Below are 12,589 nucleotides of genomic sequence, written 5' to 3'. Positions count from 1 at the left end.
TACATAATTATCATTATTATCATTATAAGTAACATATTGCAATCTAATACAAAAACAATATAGAGCTCCAGTGAATAAATACGTAAATGACACAGTCCATAAAAACCGACAATTATAGTCTTTAACCCAGGACTATTCAATCGAATTGCATTTAAATACAGTACACAGTGCAGGCCTGTGTAGTTTTTCTTGTCCGTAAGTGTATTGTACTAGTATAAACAAGAACTTTTCTAAGGATATTGGCATTTATACTGTACTTCTACATTCCAGGAATCAGCTGGTAATGTTCATACTATTCCTCCCTGTATATTCTGCATCTAGTTTCTAGATGTGGCCCGTGGTATAGGATCACACAACAGTGTGCAGGTGTCTTAAGGAAAATACAGAGCGAAATTCTTGTGTCACTATATTGCTGCATAGGTTTTACACTTGACAGCTTCGTAAAAGGCTAAAAAGCTCAGAAAGAAGCTCAGCTATAATATACAACAAGAGTACTTAATGCCTCCTAACATGCCCTGTCAATCCCTCTGTCTTTCATTCCGGTTTTGAAAACAAACGCTTTCACTTTTCTCTCTATTTGCGGCTCATACAGACGTTTTCTGTGTGAGCTTAGGCCTACAGTCAATGTAAAAGTTGCTGGGGAGGGGAAAAGAAAAAAAAAAAAAAAAAAGGGAGGGGGTGCAGAAAAAGAGGGAGATTGAAAAGATGTGAATCATCTTACCTGAATCCACTTGTCAGGAATGGCCATAGCCAGTCGGTAATCAAAACCAAGTCCTCCCTCCTCCACTGCTCTGCAGAGAGCAGGTATCCCTGACACATCCTGCAGAGAAGTCACACTATCTCATATCACATTTTCACTTTGTGTGCACAGGTTTCTTTCCCAGTAGTCACCCAAGATCACATCAATACCACTCCACAACTCACATATTAAAAGGGCAAAAATCCTATACCACGGGCCAAAAAGGAGTGACATCCCATTTCCTTTTGCATTACTTCTTAATTACACCAATGAATACGTAAGTACGCTATGCCTAACTAATAAGTGTTTTTAATTAATAATAGCCGTGGGCAGTGTCATTGCAAAGTGAGTGGATGCTGAAGGTGTGAGTGGTGGTGTATTTTTACCTCTGCAACAGTGATGCAGTCATGATAAAGGGTATGAAGAATGTGATTGGCAAGCATCAGGTAAACCAAAGACTCTTCGTCCACCTGAAGGCCAAAGTACTCGCTGTAGTCCCCTGAGAAGGCCGTGCCTGAGGAGTAAACACCCACACAGTCAACACTCATCTTGTTTTCTACCCAAACTTCTAAAATCCTTCATTCTTCAGTTTTTTCAGGTGCTCTTACTGTTTTACTAAATATCTTTGATATATTTCTGAACACTCCTTAAAATAAAGACATAAACGTAATTTTTTATGGCTCAATTTAAGGCTCATTCAGGTTAGAAACTGGTATACAGACAGACATCGATCCGTTATCCACTGGCAAGTACATGAGCTACGCAGTAAGATGCCACATTAGATATTGTAAAGTAGCACCTACCAGCACTTGTAGGATATTCAAAGAGTGCCATAATAATATAATACATGTATTCCAGCCTCTGAGATGGCTACTGCAAATGGCCATGTGGATTCTTTCCTGTACTATCTCCATCTACTTTTCGGCTTGTTTGTTTTTTTGTCCCATCTACGGCCGCAGAATTAGTATTCACAATGTTTTTCTTTATAATAAACATTTGTGATCTCTTTCCTTGATATAGAGCGTTTTTAAAATCGTATTTTGTTGACAATTTCAGCGTTTCTCACCCAAAATGCAACCAGGATGAAATTGTTATTTAACTGGCTCTCCTCATTAAATAATTTTTAAGTAATAGCTAATATCAAATCAGGCAACATTGTAGCATATAAAATTACACACTTTACTCAGAGGAATGACCTCTTTTGAAATACCGTAGAGGAACAGGTTTTTTCACCTCATCAGGCTCCAGTATAGTGATAATTCTGCTTGGGAGAACCTCAATTTCAATTCTATAAATAAGTAAGTGTTTCACTCAGCTACATTTATCTGTAAAAAATCATCTAAAAAAAATGTTTTTTATCCTGATCCATTTTAACATTTCCATGTGTAGACATAGGTTAATTCATCCGGCAATAGTTACACTGTTGGCGCTTTATGTGTTTTTAATTGAAACATGCTTAGTAGGATAGGAAATATCACCGCATGATGGCCGGATCTTTGCGCATCTGAAGTGCGCGGTGCATACTGTACTACAGGTTTCAGAGGAGAGGATGACATGCTTTACACTCACAACCCACTCCTGAATTACAAGACGCATACAAACCAGTCTTACCAAGGCCATGGTGATGATACAGCATAGAGGTAACACCATCAAATCTGAAGCCGTCAAAGCGGTACTCCTCCATCCACCAGCGCAGGTTGGACAATAAGAAACGCAGCACTTCCCAGCTAGCAAAACACACAGACAGGCGCACGCACACACACACACACACACACACACACACACACACACACACACACACACACACACACACACACACTCAAGGTCAGATAAACAAGCTGTGAATTATTCACACATCTCATCATGCACTTTAAGCACCAGAGATTAATTTTCACCGCTACAGGACATTCACATATTGATAACCAAAGCTCCATTATGTCGGAGATGGAGTGTCAGTGACAGGAGATGGTGTTTTCATTAACTACACTGTAGAGGGGATGCCGTCTTTCACATATCCAGTTGTCAGGATGAGAAATTAAGCGAACTTTTCCGATTTCCATCAGACCACTTGCATGACCACTGGGCAAGCGTTTAGTACTGCCACGTCCATCCCTCAGTATTTGAACTGATGGGATTTCATGCTACACTTGGGTAAACAAACACCATGCAGGGAACCGAGTTCCCTCTCCTGAGGAGGCGATATATCATACGCTTCTACTCTCCTTGGCCTCCATCGTCAACATGTGACGAGCTCCTCTGTCCTACAAAAGCAAGAGGGCAAACACTTTAGAGAGAAATGGATGAAACCAACAAAAATCATCTGAATATGAAAGCGTAACTTGTGGCCGTGTTTCGTTGCCTATGGTGTGCTGCAAAACATGCAACTGCTCTCTCTGCCTGTTGGCTGGACTGTGTTGGTGGAGGCTGGAGGAGGTGGATTCCATAAATGGCCCCAGTCCCTGTTCCTGACTGAGCAATGGGAGAGTCATCTGGATCTGAGCAGCCACTCAAGGCAAAATACACTAAGCACCTCACCTCTTCCCATTCAGTGGAGTGTTGCCATGGAAACGTCAGTTAAAACTCAAAATTTGGTCGTGTAGCCTATGCGGTCCGCGTAATGAGCACCAAATGAAACACTGTGCACATGGATGCCATGTGGAAAGCAGCAGCAAAGCGCTGCGGATGTGAGACGCATGACACATCCGTGCCACTGATTAAATGTAAACTGCTGTCTCTGCTTAGGCTGAAATTCACAACTCAGATGCTCTCTGTACACTCAGCTCCCACAATTCTTATAATGATGTGTGTCCACAGTACCTGTATACAGCCATACTTATGAACCTAATAAATATTTTTTTGAGAAAAATTGGAAGTGCATCGGTGACTTTATTCACCAAAAGTTTCACGAAATATCATTTGACCTCCAGAGTTTCACGCCAACCTCTACGGAACCAGACTGTTTAGGGTTACTTAACATAATACTGTAATTAACTGCACTCACTGGCTGGCAGCACTGCAGGCCCGGGACCCTCCCTTAAATTTCCTTGGAGAGCCAAACTCCTGTGTCTATCTACTACAGCACTTGGTATTATGAACTGGACCCTTCATGATTTCGACAAAGTTAATAATTAATACGTCAGCATTAAAAAAAAAAAAACAGCTCCCATGATTTTTTTTACCAGCGCTGCAGCACGTATGTTATTTGTCTGTCCAGACTCATAATATATGTAATTAAGACTCTGCAGGAATCATATAATGGGTATTAAGTGTATTTTATCATAATTGACATATGAATCCTTGAGTCATGGCCAAAAATGTGTATTGTGAGGTCACAGTGACCTTGACCATTGTCCTTTGACGACCAAATTCGAATCAATTCATCCATGAGTCCAAGTGGACGTTTGTGCCACGTGCAATGAAACTCCCTGCAGGTTTTCCTGATGTCTGGCGCTCAAGAGAATGGGATGGACGGACGGACAACCTGGAAACATAATGCCTTCGGCTACTGCTGTTGCCGGCGCGGAGGAATAATAAAATTAAAGAAGAAAAATATCTACCAACACTTTCTTCTAAAATCACCCATGCTATCCCTTATATACCATATTTATCCATCAACAACTGAATGAATAATTTAAAAAAAAAACGTTCATTATGTTTATGTTTGACCAAGGGGACATTTTTTAAGGCAGGTGTTATTTCCGGTGCTTGGGATAGAAGACAAAATTATTTGTTTGCTTTGTAAGGTTATATGTAAGAAGTCCCTGAAGAAGTTCTTCTTTCATTACTGCAAGGGTATTTTTGCTGTGTTAGAAGTTAATGTGGGCTGGGCACTTGCATGTTCATGACACATTAAATAAGATAACATAGCATACTGTACATTAACTGGACAGGCCTGAGTGTGTCAAGTTGGTAAGGTCTTACCTGCATTCAATAAAGGCACTAAAAAACGGAAACATTCAAATATTTATTTTTAAGGCTGAATTTTTTTTTTATTACAAATGTAAATTTGTTATTGAATGAGATTTCCTTACTTCTGGAACATGACTAGAAAATGTATTTTCATTTCTGTATGTGTACAGTAGCAGTTTAAAAAAACTGAATCAGACTGAATTAGAAAAGTTCAATACTGAACATTTATTTTTGTTTTTTTCAGTTGTGACACCACAGCGAGGGGCAGTTCAACATTTTTTGCTTGAATGATGCAATTTCATCCTGTCAAAAAGTCGGTGAAGCAGTGAGGAGTCCCAGATTCATGCCTCAACAATACTTCAATAACATCTCAAACGGCAAAAAAATCCATCCAAACACTGGACAATTTTTGCTCTCAATAATACCTCCTTTTTAAAACGTATCACTGATTCATGCCCTGAATGTTCCGACACTGAATGCTAAAGATTACATCCTCTATGGCAAGAAGCAAAAATCCTGGATTTTTTTTGGCCAAGTAAGCCATAACACAAAATACATTTAAATGCGTTGCCTTCTGCGCTCCATTCCTCAGGGATGACCAACCCCAGCACTGTTTGACAAGTGTGAAGCTGCATGTTACATTGGCCATTCCTCCTTCCCTTGAGGAGGAGCACAAGGGAGCCTAGTATGATCCGATACAGCAGCCTGGCTGGGTGGTCACGCAGAACCTGTGATAAATAGATTAGGTCCTCCACTCCACTGCGCAGAGCCAACAAAGGCTCAGACACAATGTATCCCCACGGGATGGAGATAATAGCCAGTGAGAGCCAGAGGCCCAAGATGAAACCATGCTGCCACATTAGGACCCACAATGCCATTCATCATCAAGTCCAATTACAGTGAGAAAGTTAGATCTCTATACCCGATGCAATGCACCGCTTATCTATACAGTTCAATGAAGTTATCACTCGGTCTGCAGTGTTAATACAAAGGCAAATTGCATATTACACTCTCCTCATGCTAAAGCTCAGCAATGACAGTGAAACTTGGTTAGGGAGCACTAATAGAGTAAAGCTCTAATATTGCTGCTTGTAGAGTAAGATAAGGTAATATATCATATGTGGTGTTGTTTTACCTGCAAGCACACACTGCTATAAAAGTCACTACAAGTCGATTCAAACGACAGACTTTTTTCATGATGAGTCGCTCCTTATTGGAGCTCAATTCCTCCTCCAGCTGAACATGACTGCGACCCATACTATGGTATTTACATTCTGCTGCAAGCCGAGCAGATATTGAAACATGCTGTGTTTCCAGAAGCCAATTTTGCAGAAGGCATCATGGCAACTTGTCATGATGGCAGAGAGAGAGAGATATAAGTCCCTGTTTTCACAACATCACAGGTAAGCCGCAGATAAGAGCAAATAAATTTAAGAAGCTGACAGGTCACACAAGAAGGGTGATGCTCAAATAACGATGCTAGACAACCTGATGGATGGTGTGCATTTGTTGGACCAAAAAGGACAAATAAGGTGCCTCATTTAACGCATTTCAAACTTTTCTCCAATCCCTGCAGCCATTAATGCATCCAGGAGAGAGATATTGACAGGAGTGACACCTGCAATAAATTCACATTTCCTGGTTGAAGCTTGTTTTATTTACTTATTCAATCACGGAATTATTTATTCGGCTTGTGGATACATGAAAAACACAAGTGCGCAGTGGATTATTAAAGGATATGACTTGCTGATGTTGTAATATGCCTTTTCAATTACTTTTGTGACAAAAAGGTAGAAATTTTAATCGTGTCTAGTTTTCACAATTCTTTTCAAATAATAAGTGTAAGGCCAGCAAAACACAGCTGAATTAGCCAGTCAAGATTCTGTGTTTCTTAAAATGCTAATATGTGCTCTGCGCTGCACATTTGTAAGAAATACATCTTTATACTTTGTACCACATTGTCTGTTGATGCTGGCTGCCTTGCAGGGTAAACTCTCATCTAGCTGTCTAACAGACGGTCCCTGTATTGCTTTGCTTTATGTCAGATATCTGCCATTTGTCTGGCATTCTTTAGGCTGCCTGGCAGCTAGCTGCTCTTGTTTGGCATCCTGGATGGGATATTCTGCTGCCTGAGAGACTGTTTGTATGTTTAGCAACCTGTAATTAGCGTCAGCTTGTATTTGTGCCATTCAGGAACCAATTGCTGTCTGTCAGGCCACTTCTGCCCAGTAGGAGTTTTCTCCAATGGAACATATAATAGTTGTGGCAGGATATGTTTTTCAAATAGTATGACCATTCTGACAATGTAAAGATAAGGTAATTATAGGCATACCTCCAAATCATATACAGTTAGCTAGCTGGCTGGCTAACATGAGATATTTCCCCTGCCCAACACAGCTAGCTAGCTGGCTAACATTACCATCATGTATTGCAATTTACTACCCTCTTGGGATTGGTTAATTACAAAAACAGATGGGCCGGAACTTGGCAGCCAGCCTTGAGGGAGGGTCCAGCCTTTCAGGCTTTACTGAGGGAATAACAGCCCCTGGGGTTGGCAGAGCAGAGGAGAGGAGGGGGACGTGCAACAGCAGGCACCCCCCCCTAGTATTTCTTTGCATGGAATTCAAGACCAGTTACAAAGCTGATTGCTAGATCAGTGTAGATGCAAATGAACCATTTGTTTGCAAAAAATTGCAAAAAACTTAGTAATCTTGTACTGAGCAAGTGAGTATGTCTCAGTATCATATGAACGAGCAATACTGACATTTACTAAGTAAATTATTGCTTCAATTTTGGCTCTTAATCGACATCTCTTGCCACTGAAAAAAAAAACAAAAAAAAAAAATGGCTGATACAAGTTACAGCCTACAATCTACAACTCTTGAGCATTTAAGTGATAGATTATTCATTTTGATTGCATAAAAAAAAACCCCACCTGACTGCTAACAGAAAGGTCTTTGCACATAATACTGCCATGAAACATTGTTTTCCCATATAGCAAATAGTTTTAAGGGGCCGAGGGCCATGAAGGTACACAGCTACGAAGTTCCCACCCACTAAATACGGAAATGAATGAATGTGGGCTGAGTTGACATTTCAAGTGTGGGTTTATTCATCAGACAATAGTAGAGACATGATAAAAGAGTAGACAAACCACTTAAAGTATTTTGAAGAGAAAAGCCTAAGATGGCGGTTGTATGACACATAACCCCCCCCCCAAAGTCAATCGTCTGCTTTGTAACAGCCGAACAGGGAACATATCAAGACAATCGTGTTGTTGCACTGATGCAAGCGAAACCTTGCACATGCATAGCAGAAGTATAACCTGTGAAAAAAGGCATTTTTATGTCCCAGTGACCATTGAAAGAGAAGTTATGTCTCTCTCCCCATTCACATACAGGCCTGGTCTTGTTAGCCCAAAATAACTGCCCAGGGGTGTTACCAAGATGGTTGCCAAGTAGCGAGACTTGCCTATAAGGTCTTTGACAATAGCTTAGGACCCAACTACAGTCAAAAATACATGCCCCAAAGGGAGAAAGACAGATTATTTTGTTTCTTTTGTGATGGTTTCTACTCTGTTTCTTTAAAATAAAAGCCTTTCATTTATCAGCAGGATGACTCTTTGCTTCCCTACATGTCTTCCCCTGTGTATTATTATTGTGTGTTATTTTACATTTTCATAATTTAAATGATGTTTAGTCGGCATACTTAAGGCTGAAAACCCACAGTTAAAAAAAAATAAAAGATGGATATGCAAACAAACCTCACACTGTCAAAATTCATGTTTAGGTAATGATATAAGACAGGTGACAAGTTAAGAGGAAAACCTGAATAAATGAGTGGAGAAACATAACAAAACATAACAAAATGCTTCCACACAGGTGCACTGCATGGTACAGTTAAGCAATTAACATCCAGTCATGCTCTGTGGCACGCATAAAAATGCTGCACAGACCCAGTTGATTCTGGTTTTGTATCAAGATGCAAGAGGAAAAAATCTAAGTGACTTTGAAAGGGGTTCATTGTTGGGGCAGAGATGGCAGGACCTTCAGTCACAAAGGCTGCTCAACTGGTTTGTGTTTCAATAGGAAAGGTGACTAAAGTGACATCTGCGTTTAGATCTATGGGAAAGACGTCTGTAAATAAGGTCTGATACTGTGGTCAACATCGCACATTTGATGGCCGTGACCTTCATGCATTAGCTTGATATGTAAGGAAAAACTGAAGATCAACTCTTCCTCCGGTGACTGAGAATGTCAATGAAGGACGTCATCAGACTGTTTCAGCAGTCAAGTCTGTTGACAATTACATAGAGAGGGATATTATGGTAGGGCTGCAGTGCATAAAGCCCTCATTAAAAGGATGAATGCACATTTAAGAGTTCAGTGGTGACAAAAACTATAAGCACTGGTCTACAAAAAGTGATGTAGTCAGATGAGTCATCCTTCACCATATTCTCCACAAGTGGGCGAGTGCATGTGTGGCGTCCACCAAGAGAACAGTACAGGCCTGAATGCTTGACCCCTACAGTGAGGGGATCCGGTGGCTCTGTGGCATAGTTTGGGTGCATTTGTCCCCTTAGAGTCACTGCAAATCAATACAAAGTTGTTCTGAGCGATCACCTTTATCCTGTGATGAAACATTTCTATCCTGATGGGAGTGGTCTCTCCCAGGATGACAATGCCCCCATCCATAGGGCACGAGAGGTCACTGAATGGTTTGATGAACATGAAAAAGATAAGATCATATGCTATGGCCTTCGTAGTCCCCAGATCTCAACCCAATTGAACACCTATGGGAGATTTTGGACTGACATGATAGACAGCACTCTTCCCCACCATCAAGACACCAAATGAGGGAATATCCTTAGGAAGAATGGTGTTCGATCCCTCAAGTAGAGTTCCAGAGACTTGTAGAATCAATGCCAAGGCGTATGGAAGCTGTTCTGACAGTTCGTGTTGGCCCAGCACCTTACTAAGAAACTTAAGGATGGTTTTCCTTTAATTTGTCGCCCATCCATATGTTCCATAGATTGTAACATTGCTCTTTAAAAACTGCATTTAAGTGTATGATAATAGAAAAACCCAAATATTATATATAGCAGTAATTTGTAGTAAGGAAATCTATATTACATAAGATGAAAACATACCCCGATCATCCTAAATTAGCCCAAATTATTTGATTCTGCCATATTTGAGCTCTCATACCATAGAATAGTTACAATCCAAGCAGTGCTAATCTCCTTTAGTAAATATCTATAAGCTCTATTTATAGCCAACTATTTATATTGCCCCATTCATATGCCATTAACCAATATTTGTACGTAATAAAAAAACGCAGAGAATAATCTTGTCAAAGAGAGAATTATTGCTCCTAGGTCCTAAAACACAGGACCGATCTCTCAGCATGAGAACATGGAGAAGAGTTAAAAAGAGTTTTCAAAAGCCTGGCCATGGGCCTATTTTTCATATCTTAAGAATTCACACAAAGATTGATGAAAAATGGATGCAAATGATCCTGTGAGAGGTGGTGGATTAAAGAACAAGCCCACATCAAGCTTCTCAGAACTCTCACATCTGAAGGCCCTGATCTGCAAAAAGGCTTGGATTCTCTGGCTGCCAACCCCCCCACATGCGAAACCACGGGCACCATTCACTCGGTCACTGTCTCAAGGTGACTTTGACATCTTTGAAAAAGCTCATGAAGGCAACAGTGGCCAACGAATAATGCAAATGCCCCCTAGTTCTGCTTATCGAGAGCAGCTGATTGTCCGGTACATCACCTTGTGCATTCACATAATCTATGGATCCAAGAACCTCTTCACATAGACGAGCTATATTGTGAACCAGGGCAAGTGTCTGCAGTGTGTGTCCTTACATATCTTCAATGCAGCTCAGTCATTCTACAATCAAGTTGGTATTCAGCAACCGCAAAACTACTTCTCCCATTTCTACAGCCCGGAACCAATGTTTGCAAAGCCAGACGTTCTTAATACTGAATGCAGACGCATTTGACTCCAAGGCAACTCGAGTTAACAAATAGGATAGCGGGCATCTATCTAAACAGCATTCTCTCCAGAGTGAGTTGAATGTTTTATGAGGAAAAGTTGAAGAGAAACACATACTGACTAAAAAAAAGAAAAAAAAGAAAAAAAAAGTCTTTGATAAAGATGAAGAAATGGAAGTGAAGCAGAAGAGGCAGCAACAGGGAAAATATATCTTTGCTCTGATAGCCTGTATCAGTCAGCCTCTGTCAACCTAATAAGAACATCATGGACATGGTGATAGCAGGGCTGCTTGATTAAAAACAGGCTGTGTTTCACATGAGGTTCACGGCTAGCCTCTGAGGTTCATTTCAGAGGCCAGCAGAAAAGCTTCACACAAATGGCACGTCCAAACAACCTGTGAGAAGCAGAGAAGACAAATGAACTGACTATGACATTGCAGAGATCCTCTGGGCTTTTACAAATGACTCCTCATATGCCTCCCAGTCGTGGCATATGTCTGCACCGTGTCTAATGAGTGCTTCTGATATGAGGAGACTTCAATAACTAATGAATCAAGAACCTTCTTCTTTTATTATAGCCTCCATGCCTGACACTAAGCATTGTATAATGTATTGGAAACTGCTGGCCACAGACACACAATTATTAAAAGCAAGTTCAAAAAAGGCATTTAATAGACTCAACAGTGCCCGTTCCTCTTTAATGTGCACTGGGATCATTTTGTGGGTACAGAGGCAAGAGGAGAGACACTTAATTAACAGGGCCTACAAAAACACCAATCAATGGTTTGCTTTGGTTTACACCGAGCACCAAAAGTGTCAGAAAACATCCTGCCGACTTTTGACCATTCACATTTTTCCCTCACACTTTTGTAATTAGATGATAATATGAATATAACCAAAGCCTAATAACACTGTAACATCATATCATTACTCATAATGCATTAAAATTCAACACATGTCTGGCCAAATGTGTAAAGGTTAAAATCAAGAGCATTTTGAGGAAACTTAAATTCACCATTAATGGCCCATTCTGCGCCTTAGGAATATCAGATTAACAGTAAACCTGGCTGCATGGCCATTTTGGTGACAGATGTAATCTGTCATTTTTGCAATCATGTCTTGCTTTTGACCTTCAACACGTCATGCTGTATCAGATAGTCTCAGCAAATATAAAGAGTGGTATGTCAGCTCCCATTTGGCCTCATTTATCAATCCGTTGTTATGTCGCTTATACATTTTTGTTTTAAATTCAGAACCCCTAAAACCGTAGTGCTCATTTATCAACCTTGTTTTCAAGGAACATAAACATTTATATATGTGATGCAGCTCTGGCTGGTTTTAAATGTTTTTCATGAGTTTAGTATCACATGTAACATTCAAATGCTTTTAATCTCTACATATAGAGCATAATAGAGCGTTGAGCTGACTGGAAATTGCAGTAATCAGTGGGCAATTCCTTGCTTTTATATCACGGATAGTGGTAAAAGGCTCAGAAAAAACAGGATGTTGGATTTAATTACCTCAAAATTATAGTAGCACAAAGTCAGACAAAAATAATGGAGTCCTATAGTGCTGCTTAAATGCAGATCTACTGTTAATAACACAAAATGTAGAGGAGCACATTTTCACTATTACTGTATATCGGGAAGTAATTGCATTCTGAATTAATTACATAGTGCCGCTTTCTGCATTGAATACGCTCTTAAGGCTCTTACAGCTTCCATAAAAAACTTCAAAATCACCTGGTGGTACTCTCTAAGAACATTTTTTACCCATCTTGGTGAAACTGAAAACATAAATTGCAGTTTGCAAAACTAATGCATCAATTTGACATAAAACACGTGCTTTAACCATATGCACCAATGCACATCTGAAAATATGCTGTGCATCACCGCACAACCTATTTGTATGCCAATAAACTTAATGCATAATTAT

General features: G+C 40.1%; 1 protein-coding gene across 1 annotated transcript in view; it reads right to left on the bottom strand.

Moving 5' to 3' along the window:
* The window catches only part of gbe1b (glucan (1,4-alpha-), branching enzyme 1b), an 83,793-nt gene that overhangs the window by 48,533 nt on the left and 22,671 nt on the right, over nt 1-12,589 (bottom strand). Inside the window, exons 8-10 of the mRNA XM_040130021.1 lie at nt 2,351-2,466; nt 1,126-1,253; nt 722-820 (exon numbers count right to left, since the gene is read on the bottom strand). Of these exons, the coding sequence (XP_039985955.1) occupies nt 722-820; nt 1,126-1,253; nt 2,351-2,466 (343 nt within the window). The remainder of the gene's footprint in view (nt 1-721; nt 821-1,125; nt 1,254-2,350; nt 2,467-12,589) is intronic.

Source organism: Xiphias gladius, chromosome 7 (assembly GCF_016859285.1).
Source record: "Xiphias gladius isolate SHS-SW01 ecotype Sanya breed wild chromosome 7, ASM1685928v1, whole genome shotgun sequence".
NCBI lineage: Eukaryota > Metazoa > Chordata > Actinopteri > Istiophoriformes > Xiphiidae > Xiphias > Xiphias gladius.
The sequence above is the reverse complement of the archived record's forward strand: the minus strand, read 5'-3'. Positions and strand labels throughout refer to the sequence as shown.